This window comes from Fundulus heteroclitus, chromosome 5 (assembly GCF_011125445.2).
Source record: "Fundulus heteroclitus isolate FHET01 chromosome 5, MU-UCD_Fhet_4.1, whole genome shotgun sequence".
Lineage (NCBI taxonomy): Eukaryota > Metazoa > Chordata > Actinopteri > Cyprinodontiformes > Fundulidae > Fundulus > Fundulus heteroclitus.
Window position 1 is genome coordinate 18,617,869 of NC_046365.1, and position 24,501 is coordinate 18,642,369.

The following is a 24,501-nucleotide window of genomic DNA, read 5'->3' on the forward strand; positions in this document are numbered from 1 at the left end:
TAAAAGTGCAGCATGAATATGTGTTTAGCTCCCTTTTAACCTGATAGTTCCAATTCACCTAATTAGTAAATAGTCAATTTAGTAAACAGAACCCACAAATGTGTAATTGTGGGCGAATGTGGCTCAGTGGGTAGAGTAGCTGTCCGAAAGTTGTGGGTTCGACTCCAGATGTTGATGCCTGCTGCGCAAGTTGCCTATGAATGTGTGTGTTTTTGTGAGTCAAAAGTGGGTGAATGTGACCCCAGTACAAAGTGCTTTGAGGGGTCAGCATGACTGGAAGAGCGCTGTATAAATCCAGTCCATTCATGGGTTTTAGTTTAACCTCGGTATAAATCCAGCTGTTCCGTAGAGACCTCCGAGGTTTGTTGGAGAACTTTAGTGAACAAACCGCAGCAGGAAGATCAAGAAGTAGAGACGACTGGTGAAACAGATGTTAATCCATCAGTGGTTTCCCAAGCGGATCACGGTTCTGCCTAGTTGTAATTTACAAATCTGAAGAGTTTCAGCCTCTTTAAAGGTATACTATGCAACCGGGGTTGATTTTCCAGCGAGGCTCCCCCCAGAGGGCGAAAGTAAAAGTGCACTGTCATAAAGATGCTCAGCTGTTCTGGTTCCTCCGTCAAGCCAGGCGCGGTTGTTTTGAGCTTAGCAGACAGGCGAACGCAACGAAAAGTGGAAAAAACGGCAGTACAAACAATGACTAACACAGTGAAGGTATGAACATCAAGCTTCCCGCAGCGCTATCTTGGCGGCCGCCTCACCATGCCGCGGCCGCCGCCTCGGCAGTTTTATTATTATTATTTTTTTATTTTTATTTTTTATTTTTTATGTTGGCGAGACGCTACCGCCACCGCCTTGCCAACATAAAAAAAAAAAAATAATAATAATAATAATAATAATAATAATAAAACTCAATATGCTTGCATGTTTATTTGACGTTAACACGCGGTTCTTTGTTGTTGCTTTCGCGCGTGCATATAGTGAATGGCAGGGCAAAAACACATGGAGTTCTCGCTGTAAAGCGAGACTTCTGTGTGTGCGGGCCGTGAGCTCTTGCAATTGCAAGTGCGGTATTTCCCCCACAGACCCCCAGGGTGGCCGAGAAAACCTTTGTTCGACCTGAAATGACTCATTTAATCATCCAAAACGGTATGGAACACATTAATTAACTGAAAAATGTTGCATAGTATGCCTTTAACACCTTTCCATGCGTTTGCTTAGAGTTTCAGATCTAGTTTTAAGCATTAAAATGTTTCCTGCCAGAGCCATCCTTCACAGACTTTTACGACCCGGTTAGTCTGACGCTGATCTTTGTCTCTCAGGTCCATTCTGGATCCAGCACCTCCTACAGTCTGAACTCCTCCCAGCCTTTCGCCAGCTGTCTCTCCACATCCTCCACGCTGCCGCAACTACTGAGCCAAGGCCAGACCTCACTGCCAGGTGACAGCAAGTGTATTTTCTGATCTTCCTCAAAAACTCTCCTATGTCTCCCTGGTAATAACGCTGGATCTAATTCCTGCACCTCGAGCACAGCGAGGCTTTAATGATGCTGCCGTTCTGTTAGTGAGTAAATGATCTCCTCCCTTCAGAGTCCGACATTGATGACTGCCGCTTCCAGTGTCAGGGAAACTCGCCGAGAGAGAGTCTTTCCTCGCAGTACGTCTTTGCTCTTTTATCAGTATTTATTTATTTCTTAAAGAAACATTTCATCAAGCTTAGTAGACAGAAGCAATGGGGGGGGGGCAAAAAGTGCCACAATTAAATAAATAAATGAGTCATTACATCACTGACAGTCAGGTATAAATTTAAAAAATACATTTTTTATCATTGCTGTGCAGATTTTCGGAGATACGTAGTTAAATAATTAGATTATAAATGCATGTAAGAAAGTTTGAATTTATTTTGTATTAATGCAAAATTATTTTAGGAATGTACTTCAGTTGCTTCACGGTTCCTTTGCTTCACTGCAATGTGAATTCATTTAAACTTTGCCGACATCTGATTGGTTAACCTGCAAACAGGTTGGCCAATCGTCTTGACTGAAGCGGTTTTAGCGTTTCATGGCTGATTCAAGACATAAAATGCATTCGTGACTGGCGGGACGATGGGGTCATGAAGTAAATAATTCATGTTTATTGAAACTAAAATATATTAAATAATCATTTAATAACATCCATATTTTGTAAATATAATGTTCCTTTCCATTTTAATTGAATGTGTCAGACATATACTTATTCAATTAATGTTTTATTTACAGAATAGAATAGAGGATAGAACGATCCTTTATTGTCCCACAAAGGGGAAATTCTGGATTAAAAAATACCCTAAAACATAAATGTATATTTATGCATTAGAACAACAACAAACTATTTACAAAAAGTAAAAAATACTCCAGATAGCCGCAGGGAAGTGAAAGCTTCTTGAGTTTGTTGGGAGCAGTAATGGTTATGAACAGCAGCTGGGGGGGAAGCATCTGTGAAAACGCTCCTTAGAGCATCTGGGATGCAGCAGTCTGTCACTGAAGGAGCTCTGCAGCTCTGCAACAGCTCCACGCATGCGGTTGGAGACGCTGTCCAACTGTGATGTTAGTTTCACCAGAGTCTTTCTGTCTCTCACCACCTGCATCTGCAAGGGTGACATCCCGGGTCAGAGCTTGCCTTTCTAATGAGCTTATCCAACCACTTCCTCTCAGCTACAGATAAGCTGCTGCTCAAACAAACCACACTGTGGAAGATGGCTGATGCCACCACAGAGTTAAAGAAGCTCTTCAAGAGCGCCACTTGCTCTCCGAAAGACGTCAGCCTCCTCAGGAAGGTAGAGTCTGCTCTGACTCTTCCTGTAAAGGGCATCCAGTCTACAAAATGTGTTACAGAGGAGGGAACAGGACGGTGCCAGCGCTGCGGACCAGCCTGTCAGAGACTCAGCTCTGGGTCCTCACATACTGCGGGCAGCCAGTGAGGCAGTTCAGTACGCCTCCTTGCTGTCTGCGTAGAATAAGTCCAGCGTTTTATTGTTTACTGTTGTCTCTGCGGTGGCAGGCACCAGTGGGGTGAATGAAAAGCAGGGAGACATGATTAAAATCATCGAAGATCAGAAAAAGGCTCAGGGATGCTTTGTTTGGATTCTGCTGCTCAAAAGTATGGAAGACATTGCAGACATTTATTTGTTAAATTGTGGCACTTTTATCCCTCCTGATAGAAGAACGTGTTTTACCTCAAGATAAAAAAAACACATGAATTATTTTAACTGTATTTGATCGTTATCACCTGGGGGAAAAAAATGGCAGCTGTCTTGACTAACAAGGTGACGGGGGGGGGATTAAAAATGAAAAACACCCCAAAGCCACAAGTTTTGTCCTCCTCCCCACACACAGGTCTCCCATGAGCTGTCTTCCTCTTCTGTTTGACCAGAGAGACGGGCTCGGCTCTGGACTCAGAGCCCGCCCTGAGAACGTTCCTCCTGCAAGCTCCCACATCGAGTTCCTGTTGGAGAAACATGGAAACGGAGAGATGGGAGTCAACAGTGAGTTGTCTGTCTGAATGAAATTCAGTAGTTTCCTGTCTGTCGGAATCTTAATAAGTTAAATTTACACATTGTTTTTTTTGTTAATCATCGTAACAGTGTCTAACAATCCTTGCCTTTGAGTTTAGGGACCCTTTTAGGACTAAATGGCAAAAAGAATAAGTAGCTTTCGAAGCTAGTTTCCTTTTTCTTTTTGTAAACACCTTGAATAATAGGTCTCCAGGTCATTTCGCCCCATTGTTATTTTGAACTCGCAGTTTTAGTCTTTTTGTCCCTGACTTCTTTGGTTATGAGGAGTCGTCTGTCTCTGGAGGTTTGCACATTTCACACCAAAAACATTCATCTCTGGGACACAGAACCCGTGTCCCTCCTGAACAGATGGGATGGCTGGACTTTTCCTTGCCGTTTATTCATACATATCAATACTTTAACAGAGAAATGCGTCACTTTCAGCCATCTGGAAATTCTAACCAAGGAATGTGCTTCATCTGTTTCCCTAAAATACACTATACAGCCAAACGTATTCGCTCTCCCATCCAAATGATGGAAATCAGGTGCTGTAATCCCCTCCATGGCCACAGGTGTATTCCCTGCAGGCTGTTTCTACAAACATTGTTTGTAGAAACACTTTAATACAAAAAAGGACCTTCCTCAGGACCGACAAGCTCACTGCAGAAAGGGAACTCAAAGTAGGTAAAATCCTCTTAAAATGAGGGTATTTTTCCTTGATTTGAGCTGGTAAATCAGACTATTTGCCAATGGAATAAGATTTTTGCACTTAAAATAAGAACAATTCATCTCCATCATCTTATTTTAAGTGCAGGATGTCTAATTATCTTATTTTGGGGATAGAAATTCTCATTGGATTGGCAAATAGTCTTATTTAGCTGCTCAAATCAAGGAAAAATACACTAATTATAGGAACATTTTACTTATTCTTAGTTCCCTTTTTGCACTTTGGTCAGATCAGGAAGCTACTAGTTTTGTTTTGTTTTTGCCTTCTTTTCTGTTTGACGTTTTATTTTTTCCTTATACTATTCTGACCCCAGAGACAGGCCATCTAGCTATGTCACTGCACATATACTTTGATTCTCGGGCGTTTTCCCTTTACGTCTTACACCCTTTCCATCAAAACCCTCCATCACTGAAAGCTGTTGCTGACCTCCACTCTCCTTCCTTCCAGTTGTGGAGATGTTAAAGTCGCTGCACTCGCTGCAGCAGGAGAACCAGCGCCTCCAGGACCAGATCCTCAGCCTGACCGCTAAAAGGGAGCGGCTGCAGCTGCTCAACACGGAGCTGGCCGTTCCCTTCCAGCCCCACATCTACTCCGGCCCGGGCCTGCACTCGTCCGCTCAGCTCAGCTTCCTGTCGTCCTCTCAAGGTTAGCGTCTTCGCCTCTGACTCTCTCTCTCGCCCACACCCTCGGGCCCGTGTACCTCACGGTGTCATGGAGTTACTGTCTCCTTCCTTCCTGTGTGAGCAGCCCTTTCTTTCTCACACTCCCACTTTCGTTTAGCAGCATCAGCGTGTTGATGTCATTAGACCGGAGTGAGGTGGTGCAGTTCTGACATAGGTGTTAGCTGCAGCTTCAGAAAACGGTGCTAATCTTAGATGTTGTCGTTTTTACCCTGTGAAAATGTCTCTCACGTCTTTTTAGACCACCTGAGCAACAATAAAAGCTGCTTCCTGAACGACACCTCCTTCGTTACCTCGTCAGAGGTGAGAAACTGCTCAGCAGCCTTATCACCTTTTTGAAGTCTCTTTGAGCCGGTCGCTACACCTGTCTTTGTCTGGATTTATCGCAAAAGAAGCATAAGCAAAGTTCTCCAACGTCTGCTTGTGTGCTGTTGGTCCAGGAGCTTCACTCCGGCAGCCCGTCCCGCAGCAGCTCGTCGCTCTCCTTCCAGGGTACCCCGCCTCCTCAGCCGAGCCCCGCCTCCTTCGGCCAGCCCCTGCTGAACGGTCTGGGTCGAGGTCCGACCGACGGTCTGGGAGGCGTCGGCCAGTCCGGCGGCTCGGCTCTGCCTGCGGTGGGCGGGCTCATGGCGTCCATGGCGGGGAGCCCGCAGCTGAACGTGAACGGCGTGCTCGGCGGTCTGAACGGCGTCATCCAGTCGCCCGCGCAGAGCGCTCAGCAGCCGGCGCTCCCGGCCCTGCGCCCCCAGCCGCCGCCGCTCAACCCCCAGACGCTGGCGCAGGGGTTCCAGCTTCCCAAGAACGTGAGCCCGTACGTACCGCCGTCGCTCCAGTTTGGTCGAGATGCACCGGTCCAAACGACGGGTTAATATGTCGTAGACTGGTTGGATTTCAGAAGGGGGTGCAGTGCCTTGCAAAAGTGGTCACACTCCCTGATTATTTAGTGTTTCTGTTGCGTTACTATAACCTTTGATATACTTCAGTGGGGTTTGATGTGATGGACCCACACAAAGTATTGCATAATTGTAAAGCGGGGGAAAAAAGGTTTGCAAATAAAAAATGTGAAATGTGGTCTTCCTACGGGTTTGTTCAAAATAATAGCTGAGAGATTTAAAAAGTGAAACCTCCTCGCAAGTAGAGTTGCAGACTGCTGTCTCTGCTCTGCAGTCTCTGCCTCCAGTACGAGCCACGCGGTTCTTAACTGAACCAATGACCTCACGGTTATTACTTGATTGATAATTTAATTGCACAGAAGCTGCCGGTTCTCTACTACACCTGCTCCAGAAACGGCGACTCTGCTTTTCACAGAGCTGTAATAGTTCAGCTCGAGTCGACGCTTGGCAGCAGCAGCCTTCGTTGCACTTGCAGCTGCAACCGTTTGGGGTTTATTATACGATCAATGCACACGGAGACACCGACACTTTTGCAAATTGTTCTCTGCAGAATGTCTGAAGCTGAGTCAGATCAGATGGCCTGTGATTGGGGCCGCTCTAACACAGGAACATGCTTTGGTCTGAACCGTCTCCCTTGTAGCTCTGGCTGCATGTTTAAGGCCGTTGTCCCTGACCAGGTCTAAAGTCTGATGCAGCCTCTAATAGGGTTACTTACCGGGAACGCCCTGTTTTTAGCTCCTTCCATCTCCTGCCAACCTGACCAGCTTTCCTGCCTCTGCTGAGGAGAAGCGTCCCCTCAGCATGATGCTGCCACCACCATGTTTTAGGTGGGGGTCCTTGTGTGGGGGGGAGGGTGTTCACGGTGGTGTGCTGTTAGTTGTCCTGCATGCAGGACTCCTCCGTCTGCTGTGACTTTATGGTGCTTCACTAATGTTCTCTAACAAACCTGAGGCCTCCTCCAGACAGGCTGAACACCTTCAGTTATCTGCTTTGCATTTCCAGTAAAATACGTTAAAGTTTATGGTATTTAATATCGTTTTTGATCAAGGTCCTATTTGCAAGGCGCTGCACACTTGAACCCTGGATCTGTATCTATTTTCCATTGTTTTACTTAAGGATAAACGTTTTAAAGGGAACTATTTTAATTTCTTTCTATTGTTTTTGGGTATGTAATGAACGAAATGTTGGTTTAAACGTTTATTACCTGACTTGATGTCGACCTTCGTTCCAGGTCGTCTCTTCTGTCTGAGCAGCAGAAGCAGCTTCTTCTAGAACAGCAGCAGCAGCAGCTCCAGCAGTTCCTCGCCTCACAGAACTTCACACCGGTAGTGGCTCCATTCTTATCGCTTTGTCTTGAACTTCACGATTTAACGTGTGCACGCAGGTACACTCATTAAAAGGAGAAACCAGAGCCTCTGCTTTGCAGCCCTGTTAAGTACGAGAGGAAGGGATGGCAGCTGCACCAGGATGGGACTCAGATGTTACTCTTATCACTTGTTTAGTTTGTATAAATAGATGAATCATTTCTGAGGTTTGTAATGGTTTGTAATACCTTCCTAGCTTGCTGGGAGAGGTCAGCAGGGTTTAACGAAGAAAGGAATCAAATCAAGAATCTTTGTCATTACGCAGCCATAATGACATTCTAGTGAGATGTCAGCTCTGAATGCACACAGACACAAATGGAAAAACAAAGAATAAGCGTTCCTAAAGCTGGCCCTCAGGAATGCAAAAACCAGAATATGAAGAAAAAGGCTAAATTTAAGGTGAATCTGTTCAACAGAGGAGAAGGACTCGTCAGAAGGGGAAACGTGCTGTGCAGCTATTAATAGATTATGCGGCCTATTTAAATGCTAATGTTCTGTCGATTCACAGAGCGATGTGCGGTTCACATGAATGTACCAGACAGACACTCCCCGTGTGCAAATATCCATCAGCGTCTTATAAAAGTGACACGTTCAAAAAAGAGGAAGAACAGCAGTCTATTTACAGAATGATTTAAAAACTGCTATTTGCGTGATTTGTCCAAACACTCCCTGAGAAGCTTAAAGTCGTGCAATCGAACATCAGCGGGGGAGAGATAGTTTAATAATTCATGTTTATAAACATGTAACGGACTATGAACTGGGCTGCTGGTTTCATAATTGATTCTCAGCAGGGGGCGGTGGCCCTCACAGCTTTGAGAAAGAAGCTGTTTTTAGGATGTTCCTGCATGGTTTTCCTGATAAAAGAGGGACAAACAGTGCGTTGGCCAGGTGAGTGGCATGTGTGGCAATGTACTGACAATCAAGCTAAAAGCATGCAAACAGGTGACCGTGGTGCAAGAAACTTAACAAACGCAATTACTGATAAACTTTTGGTTAATCCAGTTGTCTGAACCTATGCTGGGGAGGAGGGGGGTGTCAGGTCACAGCTCGGTAGACATTTATTCCCATTCGGCACCTCAGAGCAAACAAACATCTGCATTTTCATACACTTTGATATTGAAACACTGTATAATTTGCAATGGGGGTCCATTCAGTTGTTGTTGTTAGTAGTAGTAGAAACATGATTAGTACTTATACTTTCCCTTTCTTAATTCGTGGCTCTTTTTTTCTTTTTTGCTCCCATCATCTTAGTAGATGCTGTTAAGGTTATTTTATTTACTATATGTTGCTTTAATGTCACAGATAATAACATAAAATATTTAATTATGATCGTTATCTTTATTATTACCACTTTTATCATTGCGGGTATCATTAGCTTCATCAATTTTCTCTATTTCATGTCGAATATAATTAGCACCGTGGTCATGCATTATTAGTAGTTCCTACTGTCTATTTCTTGTTTCAAACTTATATTTATTGCCATTATCCTTATAGAAAGTTTTTATGTAACTTTGCACAATAAGCTTCAATAATCCCGTCTTGTCTTGTCGTTGGTTTTGGTGGATATTCACCATTAATTTTTGTTTTAGGAAAACGCAGCATTTAACCTGTCAGACATAACCGAGGGCAAAAACTGTAAGCGAACGTCAAAAAACATGTTTCTCCAAAAATTAAACTTCCTGTGTATCAAATTCCACCTTTTCTTTGTGAAACGTCTGATCCTCACATGGTTGGATACATTTGGTGGAGGGTTCTGCTTTGTGGGAAGGCCTTTGCAAAAAAAAAAAGAAAAGACAAATAAGTGCAGATTTAACCTGTTGATCCTGACTTTTCTAACTCATCTGCAGCCTTGGAGAGGTCCTTATTTGAAGCTTATTTGCCTCAGTTCACAGAATTAAGCTTATTTAGTTATTTTTCTCTTTAAAGTTGCAAACTGAACATCTTGAGGTTGCAAAACAACAAAAAAAAAGAAAGCCTAAAGTGCTACGAGCAGCTTCCTCCTCCCGTATGGAGTGTTTCATCGTGCAACGCTTATTTGACTTGCAAACTGCTGAGAGTCTGCTGGGGTTTCAACCAGTCATGTGCTGTGACGATCTCTAATTATAGAAACCCGTTTTGTTTCCTGTTTGACTCTGAAGTTCACTCTTCGCCACAATAGGAGCACTGAAGATTTTCACTTTTGTTCCGTTACACAAAAAAGGGTCAAAAATAACAAGTTAAATTTTAGGGTTTGCTGCTCTTTAGCCAGGCAGTGCATCTGAAACAAGAACGGCAAGACTCCGCTCTCCCAAGTTTTCTAAAGCAAAGCAAAGTGACGTTTCTTAATCTCCCCTGATGCCTCTGAATCGTTTTCACCTCAGTAGATCTGGTTGCCCCCCCCCCTCTCTCCCTCTCTTTCACGGTAACTTTCACTGTTTCAAACATGGCTGCTCCTCATTGTTAATCTACAGGGTTTTTTTTTTAGCGTTATCTCGGTGCACAGATCAGTAACCCTGCAGTGGTCTCCTCCTCCCCCAGGAGCAGCAGGCGGTGGTGTGCCAGATGCTGCATCAGCAGCGACAGAGGGAGCTGCAGCGCCTCACGCTGACGGGAGCGCTGAACTCAACCCCCAACTCGCCCCTGATCTCCCAGTCGCCCAACCTGCTGTCCTCAGCGACGGCGTCCCCGCTGCAGGGCGCTGCAGGGGGCGGTCTCTTCGGGCTGCAGGACAACCTGCTCCACAAACCCGGGGTGAGTAGTCTCTGCGGAGGTTTTTTTTCCGGCTGTAAAACGTGAACAGACGGCGCTCCTAACGCGGCGAACCCCCCAACAACGACTTCGTTCTTTGTGGTTGAAGTTAACAAGCTGTTTTACTGGCGACACTAAATCCTGGTTTTCCTTCAGACCTGAGCTGCCATTTCTGGCTTTTTTCCTGATCCTGATTTTTCCTCCACAGGACTACAGGACTAGCTAATATAATCTGAACTGCAAAACGTTCTGTAGGAGGAAGAGCATATTCTCCTGTTCTTTTTGAGGACTTAAGAGATTTATCAGAGCTGCAGTGATGCAAAGAAGAAAATCCCTGTCTTGATGTCTGACTTTTCTCAAATAGAGTGATATCTTTTCCCCGTTTTAGATGTTTCCTCCAACATGAATCTGATAAAGTCTGGAGTTTGACTTCAGTATTGATATTACTTTAGGATAAAGGAAGAGAAATAAAAAAATGTTTGTATTTCCAGACTTTATTCCTTATTATCCCATTATTTAAATGTTTTGTCCTTCTTTACATCCTTTCTTCCCTGTGTCCTTTCATCCCACCTTCATTCCTTTTGTTCTTCCTTCATTCTCCCTCCCTTCTGTCCTAACTTCTTTCCTTCCTCATTTCCTTCTTTCCTTGTCCCTGCTTCCTTCATTTGGTACTCGTTTCCTTTCTTTTGCTTTTTCATGTCGTTTCTTCCTAAAGTTGTTTATTCCTTTCCTCCTTCCTTCCATATTCAATATTTCTGGCTACAGGTAAGGTGCACTGAAAGGGAAGTTTTAGTATTTCGATTTTTTTTTATTTTTTTTTTTACATTATTTTTATTAATGAATGATTTGGAAGCGTGGAAAGGTAGTATTTGTGGTATTCATTTAAAATATGGGGAAACCCGGTTGACGTCATCAGAAACATATTTAATGTTACAAATAGCATAATTAGGTCCAAATGAATGCTTTTAGTGAAGCAGTATATATTAAAACAGTTTGCATAATTTGTTGGATTACCTTTTATGACATTATGAATGTTATGGGTAAGATATTGTTCATTGCGTGAGGAAAGATTTAATGCAACGCTGTAAAATAGAGGTAAGATACTTTGCAAAAGTGCTCATGGTACGACCACAAACGTCTTTATTTCACTGGGATTTTGTGTGATAGAACAACACAAAGTAGGCCATGGCTGTGAAGTGAAAGGACATTTTATAAAAATTTGAATCAGTTCGGTTTGAATCTTTTGCATTCAGCTCCTTTAATCTGATTCACCTTAATAAGTCTGTCAGTAAACGGACTTAAAGTATGTAAATTGTATTTCTAGTAGCTGTTCTGACCCCTGAAGACTTCAGGGCTTTGTTGGAGAGCATCAGTGAACAAACAGCATCATGAAGACCGAGGAGCACGGCAGACGGGTCAGGGAGAAACCTGGGAAGTGCTTTTAATATCGGTTAGCTTAAAAAAACAATATCCCAAGCGAATTATGAGAGCATAACACAACTGCAAACCCATGAGAACAAGGCCGTCCAGCTAACCTGAGAGACGGTGCAAAGAGACGATAAAGCAGAGAAGCAGAAGTGACTCCGGTGGAGCTACGGAGCTCCTCTGCTCAAGTGGGAGAATCGTACCGACTGGCAAGAAGGAAGTCACAAGATCTAATCTGACACAGTCATACCGAGCTCTCAGAGCGCTTAACACTAGAACCACATTCACCCAGTCACTCTGCCAACCGCGCACACGTTCATTCTCAGGGATCACGGCCCTGAACATACAGCCTGCTCTGCTGCGGGCCCTTTAGATGAGGAGTTGGCGGCCTGGGGCTGTTGAGCCGGATGTGGCTCCCTTCAGTCTCTCTTCATAGCTTTGATCAGAAGTCACATAGTAAAGTATATGGAAACTGATAATTTCATGAATAAAAAGTCATTTGGAAAGAGGTTTAAACTACTTTTATCTTCTTAGACGTTTGACTTGTTCCACTTCAGAAATTATCTCTTCACTCTTGTAAATGCTTCTCTGGGTTCTTTAGCCTAAACATAGAAACAAGAATTATTATAGTTCTTTATTTCCCCACAAAAAATTAATTGTATTGTAGCATTTATTAAGAATAGAGCAGACTTTGTGGAACTGATGGCTGGTTTAGATCAAAGCATCATGAGATGTCGGAGTGGTCCAGTTAAAGTCCAGACCTAATTACAGCTGAGGCAGTGGAAAGATTTTAAACTGGCTTTCCCAGATGCTCTCCATCAGACTGATCCTGAGCTGGGTTTTCTTTTTGCACAGGAGAAATGGAAAAGGTTCATATTTAGATGTACAGAGGCGATTCTTCATAATATGGTGGGTAGAGTGGGGTGCTGGCGTCCTGAGAAGGCTGAAAATTCCCCAGTTCGAGTCCCACAGACTGCTGCTCCGGGTCCCTGAGCAAGACCCTTTGCCCTGGAATGCTCCCTGGGTGGATGTTGCAATGATGCATCAAAATAAATGTTATAACTTAACACAATGCAAATGTTTTCTTCCACTTTACAATTGTGTGTCGTTTGCTCATGCTTAGTTGGTCTACCGCATAAAATCCCAACAACATAAAATTTCTGGTTTTATTGTGATAAAATATGAGAACAATTCAAATGGTAAAAATACTTTTCCAAGCCTCTGTTTTAATTGCTAAAATAAGGCACTTTACACACGTTCTTGCAAACTAGTTGCATCGTGATATTTGTTTCCCCAGACAGCGGGAGAGAAGACGGGAGACAAGAACGGCTGACGTTTTGTCCCTCCTCGCTTCCTGTCCAGTTCGGATGACGACATCCTGCCTGAATCGCCGATTTCTGGGAAGATCTGGACTCCCAAGACTCTCCCTCCTCTGTCGTCTTCATCTGGCAAACTTATATGAATGTAAAACGTGACATTAAGGTGAAGTTTTGTGGTTTTTGAAGCTCTTAGTATCAGAGGTCCCTTTTTTTATGGTTTTATTTTCTTGATTTTAGGCAGCTTTCAGAGAGCATGAAAACAGTGGTCTCTTCTTTAAATTGCACTAATTTGTTAGCTCGACCAATGGGGGGGCTGCTTATGAAGCTCGCTGCTGCAGGAGCTGGGTGGGCTTCTTATTTCGGAGTTCGATCTAAAGCTCAAGATTTTTCGCTCTGACTTCTGGAGCGCTGAGATCTCGGCGTTTTCCCAGTCAGTCCGCGGGGGGGGAAACAAAAAAAAACAAAAAACAGACTTCTGACACTCCTAGCAACCTCGGCTGTCTTCCTCGAGACGTTTCGTCTTCCCGTTTGCGTTCACCCAGTTTCCTCCACACCCTCTGAACGTTTCAGCCTCCCGCTGGCACTGATTAAGTATAAGATGTAGTCACGTCGGTCGTGTCGTTTCCTCGTTGAGCTAGTTATTACCTCAAGCGTTCTGCCGGCTGTCCTCCGTTGTTTTATTTTGTGCAGAGTCATTACCGCAGCAGCCTTCAGTGGATAGGAACGGCCACCCTATTTAAAAAAATAAAAAAATACGGTGGCGTTTGCTCGTTTTAATGTAAAAAATAAATAAATAAATAAACTAAAAAGCAGCCTGCCGCGGACAGTGAGCGGCGTCGGCTTTTATTCCTTCCCACCATTGGAGTTCCTACCGTCTTTTTAAGTCCTAGTTGCTGGCGAGATTAAGCAGACGAAACCAAACATTGGGAAAGGGAATCATCGGTGTTCCTGAACAAGTGTGCACTTTGCATGTGTCGACGTCCACAGAGTCCCTACTAAAGTAGGCCGCTAGGAACTGAAGAGGTTTATGACTTGTGAGTATTTTTGCACTCTTGTCCTGAAGTTCTTTGTGTTACCTTCCCACATGGATAACTCTTAACTAGCTCTTCTTTTAGCAATACTGGATAGATAATGCCTTAATAAAGGGGTAGATTTGCAGGGAGAGCCAGCAGCCCTCAGGCTTGCTCTGTCTCTGTCTTTGATAGGTTTTTTTTTTATTATTATCTCGGGCACATGGAGGGTTTTTTTTTTGTTTGTTTGTTTGTCTTTAAATGAGCTTCTTAAACTCGTTTATACTTTTTGATAGCTGACTGACGATGATTTCAACAGCTGAAACGTGTGTATAACCGTACGGTAAATGGTCAAATCATTTTCTATTGTGACTTTTGTGTTCAGATCCAGAGCTCTTTAGTTTATTGTCGTGCTTCAGATGACTGAGAAACAATGATTTGTAGCACATGTTGCAGTCATAGGAAAGAGTTGAACTCTTGATATAGCAGTGTTTGATGCGTAATGTGACTGTTATCGGCACTGAGACGACAGTGAAACCCCGACGTAGAGGCTGACCTTCTCCCTCCACTCTGATTCTTCACCCGTAGCCTGTTTTTACTTCGGTTTTACCAACAGATCTCGCTCCCTAGCCCATATCGCTCTCTTCGGTTTCTCAACGGTGCGCCTTCTGTTCGCAGGTCTCCCAGACCTACGAGGTTTGCTTTGTTTCACAGGTTTGTGAGAACAGTGCCTTGGAAAAAAATATTCATTCCTCTTGAACTTTTTTTCAGGTTATCTGAAGTTTCATCTAGAGACGTTTGATTTGGATTTGTTGGTAGGGCAACACAAAGTAGTGCATCAGTGTGAAGTAGAAGGAGGTAACGAATGATTTGAAAAGACCGGTGTGCCTTTGTATTCAGCCCCTCTGAGTCATTACATTTCGCTCCAGTTAAATCTACGGGTCTGCTAATGGTTCAGTCTCGACAGACATTTCTGCTCCGTCCAGAAGGCCAGATTTGTCAAGTGCACGAATAAGAGTTGTCCTACCTGAGCTGTGACTCTGCAGCAGCTCCTCCAGAGTCACCACTAGCCTCTTGGCTGCTTCTCTGGCTCATTTTCTCCTCGCCACACCTGGATGTTTACGAGGTTATCCGTGTCTTGGTAGTGTGCCAAAGTCGTTGCGTGCTCAGATGAGGCATTGCACAGAGTTCGTTCTTGGTTCCCTGGTCTCTTTGTTCTCTGTTGTTCTCTGACAAATCCTCTGAGGCCTTCACTTGCACTGCATTTATACTGAGATTCATTCACACACATCTGCACTCTGCTCACTAAGTAGTTGCTTAGGATTTAATTAAGGATGTCAGGGTAACTGGGAGCGAACACAATTGCATGCCACACTTTTCAGATTTTTTACTTATTTTTATTTTATTTTTTTTGTCAAACAAAATATAAAAAACTATGGGTCGTCTTCTCTCCTCTTCACAATCATGTGCAGCTTTGTGTTGGCCGGCAACATTAAGGTCAAGATAAAACACGTAGAGGTTTTGTGGTTGTGAGACGACGAAAGGTGACGAAGTTTAAGGGTCTGAATGCTTTTGCCAGGCACTGTGTGCAGTTGTAGCAGCGACAGAAGGCGACTGTTGGTCACGTCGCGTTGGCGCGACTGCAAGATGGAGGTCTGTCATTAAATAGGATCTTCCTCTCAGTCAAAGAAAAAGCTGGTTCACAGAGTGGAGCAAAGGTTTTCCTGAAGCGGTTTCTTTGTCATGTTGCACTGGGGCCCTTCGAGCCCAAATGTAAATCGTTTTTTTTTATGACATTTTTTTATTATTATTATTTTAACGTTGGTTAAAATACGACTTGTAAACTTTAATATGTTTGTGGGAAAACACATTCACTCCTTTTTAAGCTTTGAGGCTTGGGTAGCCAACATATTCCATGTTATGAATGTCGTACTGTGTATCTTTTTATGTATTGCAACATTTAAGCACCTGGCTCTAAATGAGACTTCCGCTATTAGGAAATGGATTGCATGAAATGCAGAGACGTCTCTCAAATGTATAGCTAAATACCAAGTTATAACTATGCATCAATTAAAATGCATTGTTCCCTGAATAATACAAAAAAAAGCTAAATGAAATGAGCTCAGAATTATAAGTAAAGCACGTTGTTGTCGTTGTACAGTGAATTTGTTTGACAAAACCCATAGGAACAATTTGACGATTATTCAGATTTCAAAGCCCTGTAAAGTATTTTGATATTTTTGTGTGTAAAATTTAAAAGACAACTTTTCTTGTCAATAAATGTATTTTACTGAGTTGTTTCATGGCGTGTGCCACTGTCTGTTCTTTCTGGCAGTTTGCTCCTTATTGGAGTCATAAAGGCAGAAAAGCATCATTATAAAGTAGATACAAAGTTTGGGGTTTGCTTTTAGTACTTTTCTGGTCTGCAAAAACGCAGGATAAATGTGGATGTAAGAGTGACAGAACGGTTTTGCTATTTTATTCCTTGCTTTTTCCAAATAAAAAAAAAAATTGCAAGCAGGGAAGCATTATTTATCTATAACAATTAGTTTTAGTTCACATCGTTAAAGTTTAACATGCGGTATACACCGATGCATCACCATAGATTAGAATATTAAAAGTTAAGCAAAAATAAGTCGAATCATCAAACAGGGATACAGTTCAAATGTTTTTCTATTAAATTAATGAAAGCTGCAGAGCCGTGAGGAAGACGGCCGACTAAACCGCCGTCCAGCAGTCACACTCCACAGAGGGGGGCAGCCAGGAAAGGTTGCCGGCTTTTCACTCTGCTGTATCCAAGGACGTTGATGGAAAGTAGATAGAAAGGGGAGAAGTGTGGCAGAAACATTGTAAAAGGGAATAACTGCAACCTAGAAGGAGTCGTGATAACCTCGCCTGCAAGCTGAATTCTCGCGGTATTAGTGTTCACAAACATGCGGGAATGTGTTATGATGATGTGCAGAACGGAGAGCCCTACACATTATCAATTTGGGTGGCCAATTTAGAGTCGTGAAGCAGAGCCCATTTTTGGTTGAGATTAAAACTATGTGGACTGTGGCTGGAGAACCTTAACGACCTCCAATCACTGAGCAGTGACCTTCAAAATTCATGAAATAATGAAAGGAAAACTGGTTGAGCGGCTAGATATGAGAAATACATTTATTGTCCCACAATGGGGAAACTGGGGTTTGACGGTGGCAAAGACACAGTTACACACAAGATTAACATAAATAACAGGCTAATTTAAAGTTAAGTTGTAAAGCAAAAAAAAACTTGTCAGAAAAGGGGGGGGGGTATTGTGCAGTTATTGATAATGTGTCACATTCAGATTAAAATGCAGATGCAGGACTTTTGTGCAACTATTAACAACAGCCTCACATGTTCTTCGCAGTCCATAGAGGCAAAATAAAAGCCTTTTATCAAAAAGACAAAAACATTCAATGCAACCTAAAATACATTAGAAGGCTTATGCTGCTTCAGGACATCAGTGTCTATTTCTCTCACTGCTGGGTTCTACTGTTGTCCAATTTAAATTGTTTATTTCAACTTTTAACTTTTTGTTCTCTGTCATTTTTCTCTTCATATAAATTGTTTATTTCAACTTTTAACTTTTTGTTCTCTGTCATTTTTCTCTTCATAGTAGGTACACCTGGTCTGGCGTTCTGTTAGCTGTGACATCATCCAGGGGAGGCAGATCATCTGCTGTTACCCTATCATATAAAAGATTCCTGGATCAATGTGTGTTTCTGTGCCTTTTTGTGTCTCTGCTCTGTCTTCTCTAACCTCCAGTAGGTCGAGGCAGATAATCGTTCACACTGAGTCTGGTTCTGCTGGAGGTTTTCCTCCCGGTTAAAGGGGAGTTTTCCTCTCCACTGTCGCTTCATGCTTGCTCAGTATGGGGGATTGCTGCAAAGCCATCAACAATGCAGACGACTGTCCCTGTGGCTCTACGCTCTTTCAGGAGGAGTGAATGCTGCTTGTCAAGACTTGATGCAACCTGCTGGGTTTCCTTACATAGGAAACTTTTTGAAGTTGTGTGATTTGATTGAATTTGACTTTGTAAAAGTGCCTTGAGATGACGTGTTGTGTATTGAACTGAAGTCTCCCAATGTCTGGTCCAGTGAAACCAATGTAGGAGCAAAAACAACACTATCAACAGAACGCAAAAAACCCCACAGCGAGGCATGGCGGCGGCAGCATAATGCTCTGGGACTGTTACCTTTTGATGGAAGTTGCTGTTGTTGCTGGTATAAAACCCTCAGGCTTCTGCTAGAAACCCGATGGTGACGAGGAACCTTTCAATGCAACAACGATCCAAAACGTCCATCAACCAAGAAATACGACGGTTTAGATTGGGAACACTTTTACAAATTATTATAAAATGTGTTCTGAAATGCAACACAGCCTATATGTTGATTCAATCTGAAGAGAAAAGGCCAGCAAACTGCGGCAAGGAAGTGTGCGTGTTTTCTACGTGTTCAAGGCTTCAGGAAAAGAGCCAAGAGTTAAAAAAAAAAGGGGGGGGGGGGGCAAGTTCAAGGAGCAACCGAGTAGATGATTATCCTAACTACCCTGATTAGTGCTTGTTCTTCTGTCAGGCCTGGTGCTAATAAATCCCTTAGAGGCGACGATTTGACTAATCAGGAAGTTTACTCCCAGCAATCCTCCTTAGTGGGTGTGGCCCACAGATTCAAGCTGTCAGAGATAAATAAGTCAGAGGAGGAAGAGGAGGAGTCTGGCCATGTTCAAACCAGAGCTTCTATCTCAGACACGATCCGTGTGCTGCTGCTGAAGAAGAAGAAGAGGCATCATCGTCATCATCATTATCATCATCATCAGCGGCTGTTCCGCATAAAGTGCGCCAGGATGAACGTAGCCGGGCTGATCTGCGCAGCGCGGGCAACCTGCGCACAGACCTTCCGACGACCTCCGCTGCGGCTCCCGCTTTGCGCCTCCTCCTCCTCCTCCTCCTTCACGGTGAGTCTGTCTGCGGAAAGTCTCTGCGTTGCTGCTGCTGACTCAGTCAGGACGGGGTTTTTATTCACGTAATTTCTCACAGGAGTTAAGTTTCACTTTGAGAATGCTGCGTCATGGTTGTGGGTGTTCACGCAGGGTTTGATTTTTTTATTTTTTTTATTTTTTCCTCTGTGAGAAAGTCCAACCCCGGGCCCCCATTCTTCTTCTTCGCTCACCGTCACTGAAGGTAAACCTGCAGCCGGAGACTCCTTCGAGCTCATCGGCACTTTCTGCACCCAGGCAACGCGAGATCTAGTCGGTCCTGCAGAGACGCTGTGGTGCACGATCTTGTCTGAGAAGTCTGGCTTCTGTGACTTCTGCTTGAATCACACTTTGGAAATACTGTTAATCAAACTAAACTATGACTTCAAAACGTTTTAAAGTTTGAATTCTGACCTTTTTTTTTTCTTTCATCTGAGCAATGCACCCTTTCTAGTGTTTTTTTTTTTAAGTGTCCTTTGCTGATCATGACTAGTCTCAGTTGATTGTCAGCGTCAACTACGCCCCCACCATCACAGCCCCACACTGGAATCCACAGGCGCAGATCTAATCTGTCAATGGCACAAAGACGTGGGGGGTGTTGTTTTTTTTTTTTTTTTTTTTTTAAGTGTGCTTGTCCTGTTTTGTCCTCCAGGTTCAGAGGTGCCCGCAGTCCACTCAGGCCGTCCCTGCTGCCCGGCTCCCAAGCAGGGTGAAGCTGTCTGCTGGGAAACGTTACGCCTGGTGTGCCTGCGGTCACAGCAAGAAACAGGTGAGAGAGAAGCAGGCCGAGCTCGGCTGTCTTCCTTCAGATTCAAGGGCTCCTGAACCAATGAGCCTGGGCACTCGGACCCTGACTAGAACCTCCTCCCCGTAGATCGGCTTCTCAAAGAGTCAGCAAAGCCCAGGAGCTTTAGTGAAGGCTGCGTTCCCTTTCTTCAGCCGTGCATGACGACTATCTGTAGAGCCTCCTGAAAGCGACGTGCCGTTCCCATACATTCTTCTTGCCCTGCCCTTTTCAGTCATAAAGCCTGCTGTCAAATACGTCTATTCAGGCCTGAAAAATGATTGCAGGGAGGGTGCTTCACAAAGAGCTTTGTTTTATCAAAGAACGCCCAGAGTGGCCAAACAACAGCCAGGATGTCCCTAACAAAACACTCAAGTCTTGGACGTGAGCTTGTGTTGCACTAAGACTCGAGGCTTGAACTGAACTAGACTCCAGGGAAATAATCTTTAATTTATCTGATCAGCGGTGAACTTCAGCTGATCTGCAGGCCGCGGCGCAGACGGGGGTTGGCTTGTCCTCCTGGGAAAACGTGTAATTGATTCATCAAGAACGTTTTTGACCCATCGTCAGCGGTTATTGGCTCCTGAAAACCTGTTCAAGCAAGCTGTAGCCTCATGTCTCTCGACCAGAGCTTTATTTTTAAAACGGCTTCAGGTGAAACCTCCTCCCGTGTTTAAAGTAGCAGCAGGGATCATTTCCGGTTCTGCAAGTTCTTCTTAAATGTTTAGACTTGACGGCCTGTGTTTTAAGATCTATAGAAGTGCAATATATTCATTTTTAGCCATCCTGGCAGGATTGATGTGTGCAATATCACAATCACAGAGCAAGGGTTGGAGTCCCAGTAAACAGATTTTCACTGCCCTCCAAACTGGATCATTGACTTTAGTACGAAAGATGCAAAATCTAACAACGAGTGGCAGAGAAATTTAGCACTGGGATTACAATTAGATGTTTTTTTTTCCCTGATTGTCATGCAGGCGTAATTTGGACCGTAGTTTTCCTAATATCCTCCAACACAGAGTAAGCAGAGGAAAACCTTTGAAAGGTTATATAGTGCACTCTATGGTCCTCGTGAGTTAGTGGACAGTTTAAATGCAGGAAGTCGTTAACTACATCACCAGGAAGAGACGGTCAGACTGAAAGCACTTCCTGTTTTGATCCATTCAGAAATTAGACGAGTGAAAACCCATTGCGTTAAACCCATTGAGTTAAACAGTTCTTAGGGGTTTTGAAAACGGTCCCTTGGTTTTGAACAGTTTAAGGATAGTTAAATATCCCTGTGTTTTAAAAGATGCTGTTAATGATGACAGCAAAGTGAAATGGGGCGTGATTTGAACCCATAACCTGCGACGATACAGCGTGATAAACAGCGTTCATCTCAGTCATTAGAGACCAGGTCTTAAACTCTTTTCTAACATTTCGTTAAACAAGTAATTCCCAGATGGGATGACCTATATCTGAAGGTCATCCAAGGTCAAGGTTTCTACCAGTGTCTTGTTGAGTTCCTCGCCATCTATCTGGCTGTTGTCTTTCAGTGCATATAGTCGAAACACGAATCTTCAAAAAATGTTCTTGTTATCAAAAGCGCTACTTCTTGCTTTTATTACTTTACCATGATTTAAGTAGTGCAATTTTACCACTAAACAGCATACATATAGTTGAATTCTTGAGCATATTGATATTTGATTCTCTCACTGAAAGAATACTTCAAAATAATCTTTTTCATCACAACCCATCTGTGAGTTTTCATGACTAATTAATGACCGTACTGCTGTCATCCATTTGAGTTTATCATGAATCGCAATTTTTTTTCTTTCTTTTATTATACCAATAAAGATAAATGGTGCTCATCCTATTTAAAGTAATCGGCATCAGCTCAGTACAGAAGTGCAGCAGATTGGAAAATAATGGAGACTACAGTAGTACTGTGTGTCCAGCCTCATGGAGAAAGAGAGCTTTTGACCCCGTTTTTTTCTTCTTTATTGTGAGAATAAAGTCATAATATTACAAGAATAAAGTTTAAAAATTATGAGAATAAAGTTGTGCTTTTATAAGAACTCTCACAGTGCATGAAATACTACCCCCCCCCCCCCCCCAATCTGGTAACCTTTGATCTAGAAGATGGAGAAACGTTGGCTCTCAGGAAACCAGTCATTTTCTGATATTTGGGTCCTGCCCCAACATAGACATTTGTCAAACATGAATATTAAAGTTAAAAACCTCCTGTAGGATAATAATCCTTACAGCTATAACCAACATGAGAGACGGGCCCAAAACGGATGCTCAGGCTGCTGAAGATTGGTACGAAGAGGTGAAATTGCGATGGAATCTGGAGGAAATTGAAAACAAAAAGGCCTGTTTTTTGGATTCAATTGCACATCTTATGTGCATTTATTTATGAAAAAAAAAATGTTGCTATTAAATCATGGTGTTATTTTGATTTGTCTGCCTTTTTTTTTAAATGTTGGACTTATGTGGTTCAAAATAAGGGATATTGAAGATAAAAGGGACTCTGATCAGATTGTCAAGAAAACAAACTACAGAGATCTGCAACGCCATCCTTCCTTTTCGTTTTCAAACATGTGAGCTCAACACTCGTGATTACTAAAGTCACTAATGTTCACCCCCGTGAACTCGCACCTGCGCTGACATCCGCACATTGATATTTGTAATAAAGACGGATCAACTTTTTCCACCGAAAGAAGACAAATGTGGCTTCTTTTAAATCCTCTTGAAGCCGTCCCTTTTCTGAGAACCGTTGTCTTTGCTACCTCCTCCTGCACGAATCCCGTCACATTTCCCTTCTTTCACCAGTTTTTGTCTCTTGTGTTGAGCAATTTGTGCTTTTACATGCAAATAAAGTAGAATGTGGTAATATGACTGCTGCTGTTTAGCTCACACCAGATGCCTAATATGTTTTAGAAGAAATCTCAGCTTATTACTCGGCCTCTTAGCGACTTTAAACCATGTCTAAAGGAGACTTGCTAGTACTGAACCAGTCAGACTCAAAACCAAAGTCTACATTCATTTTGTTTTCTTAAATCCAATTAAAGTAACCATGATCTTGTTCAGAATGACATTTCCTATGTAAGAAGTAGGGGAAGCATGAAGAGCTCTAGCCCTAAGTGACAATAAATGAATTTGACATGTCTTTAATTTTATATCCTGTTTTGCAGCCTTTCTGTGACGGATCTCACCGAGCGAAAGCCCCAAAAATCTCGCCTCTACTCTTCACCCCGGACAAAAACAAGACGGTGTTGCTCTGCGCCTGCAAACAAACCAAAAACTCCCCGTACTGCGACGGCTCGCACTTCAAGGTCATCTATAGGGATGTGGTGAAGTATGTTAAAGGCCTGTTTAAATGATCCAGGTCGCCGTGTTTTACCTCAGCATAATCATGCCGTCCGACAGTGTGTAACATTTAAATCATTTTTCAGAACTGCTGCTTGACTTTATTAAAGATTTTGTAACGTTATATTTTTCTAAAGATGCATAACCTCATTGGTTTAGTGTGTCGTTGTGTCTGCGCTCGCAGGGCACCAAGAGAAATCTTACATTCATCGAAGAAGGATTTTAGTTGTTTAAACCCGATTCATGTAAAGGTTCAATATAAACATGTTAAAACAAATGGACTGTGTGGATGATTTGTACTGAGTATAACCCTAAACTTTTCCTGTTTTTGTGATTTCTAATAAAAGATTCTGGTGACAAAGTGTTTTGAATTACAGTGGATACGTGGATAACATTAGGAAAGAGTGAAGCTCTTGTGGAGGCCGATTTGGAAGTGTGAGAAGTTCCCCACAAGAAGAAAAAAAACCAAACATAGTTTTTGTTTATTTTACTATACTAGAGCAGGTTACAGTTCCACAGAGGTCTGGGCCAGGAAGGAGTTGCAACAATGAGAAACGGTGTTCCTGAGATGCTCATAAAAACAAGAGTAGTTCCTGCTCATGCAAACGCACTCAGCCAATCACAGCGGTCCCTGTTCCTAGTCTGCACGGCCATCAAAAGCAGCCGCAGCCAGAAGGTCAATGGGCCGACGATAGACAAAAATCTAATTCAGTATTTTGCTCATAAAATATCAGCGTATGACAATCCATGAAATGTCAGACAATACAAATGTTACCTTTCATCTACACTTTTCTAGTTGGTTACGGTAGGTGGCTTCAAGATTCAGTAATTTTATACATTCTTTGTTCAACATGCCAAACACTACTTGGATTTTTCTTTGTGTGTGTGTGTGTTTTTTTTTTTTTTTTTTTTGGCTTAACCTGTGAAGATCTTATAGGATTACACACTCAGGTCAGAAATCTAAGGTTTTTCATTCAATAGACGCCTTCATTTTCTGCTATTTCAAAATTAAATTACTCCGTTATCGTTCAATGTATGAAAGATGCTTTCCAAAACATGAAATTAGTAAATAAGTGTAAGAAGAGTATAATATAAATATATTTTTCTGTTTTGTCATTTCTGTTGTTTTGCCTCGATTGTATTTTAACATCAACGCTAGAGACATGTTTTACTTTGCCTGTTATCTATGCCAAATGCATCTGTTTTGTCCACAAAAATACAGATGCCTACATGAAAAAAAATCCAGTTATTATGGCTAACCTAAATTAAACAATTAACTCCATAAATATATATTCTTCCTATAGCATCAATAGTTTAGTATCAAAATGTTTGAAAAATTTGTAACAAATTACTCATCTGAATGCTTCTTTTCATTAGTTTGTGAGATTCAAAGCAACTTGCAAAGCAGCTGCTAATTATTTTTATAGAAAATATAAAGAATATTAGAATAAAGTAGATAAAGGTGAAGGGCACAATCTAGGTCTTGAATTTAAGAAATAATTTTCACCTAATGTCCCAGTTAAATCAATAGTGAAACTAATCTTTGCTCTTTGTTTCAAGTAAGTATCCTTACACACCTTAGTATTGGTAGAAAATGTACATTAAAAATACAAAAAAAAAGAAAAAAAAAATATATATATATAGAGAGAGAGAGAGAGAGAGAGAGAGAGAGAGAGATTTCAAAATAGTTTA

The 24,501-nt window shown here is 42.5% G+C and overlaps 2 protein-coding genes across 3 annotated transcripts in view; both read left to right on the forward strand.

The window, feature by feature from the left end:
• Window positions 1-15,979, forward strand: part of LOC105921185 (MLLT6, PHD finger containing) — a 30,418-nt gene extending 14,439 nt beyond the window's left edge. For both annotated transcript variants that reach the window (XM_036137085.1, XM_012856883.3), the window contains exons 12-20: window positions 1,323-1,440; window positions 1,590-1,656; window positions 3,374-3,522; window positions 4,706-4,903; window positions 5,180-5,241; window positions 5,379-5,749; window positions 7,063-7,156; window positions 9,713-9,925; window positions 12,645-15,979. In XM_036137085.1, coding sequence (XP_035992978.1) covers window positions 1,323-1,440; window positions 1,590-1,656; window positions 3,374-3,522; window positions 4,706-4,903; window positions 5,180-5,241; window positions 5,379-5,749; window positions 7,063-7,156; window positions 9,713-9,925; window positions 12,645-12,680 — 1,308 coding nt within the window. In that variant the 3' untranslated portion in view covers window positions 12,681-15,979. The remainder of the gene's footprint in view (window positions 1-1,322; window positions 1,441-1,589; window positions 1,657-3,373; window positions 3,523-4,705; window positions 4,904-5,179; window positions 5,242-5,378; window positions 5,750-7,062; window positions 7,157-9,712; window positions 9,926-12,644) is intronic.
• Window positions 15,980-18,456: 2,477 nt separating this feature from the next.
• On the forward strand, window positions 18,457-23,173 carry LOC105921196 (CDGSH iron-sulfur domain-containing protein 3, mitochondrial). The gene is made up of 3 exons (XM_012856894.3): window positions 18,457-18,653; window positions 19,327-19,443; window positions 22,635-23,173. The coding sequence occupies exons 1-3, from the start codon at window positions 18,543-18,545 to the stop codon at window positions 22,821-22,823; spliced, it is 417 nt and encodes a 138-aa protein (XP_012712348.2). The 5' UTR covers window positions 18,457-18,542; the 3' UTR covers window positions 22,824-23,173.
• Window positions 23,174-24,501: the final 1,328 nt, after the last annotated feature.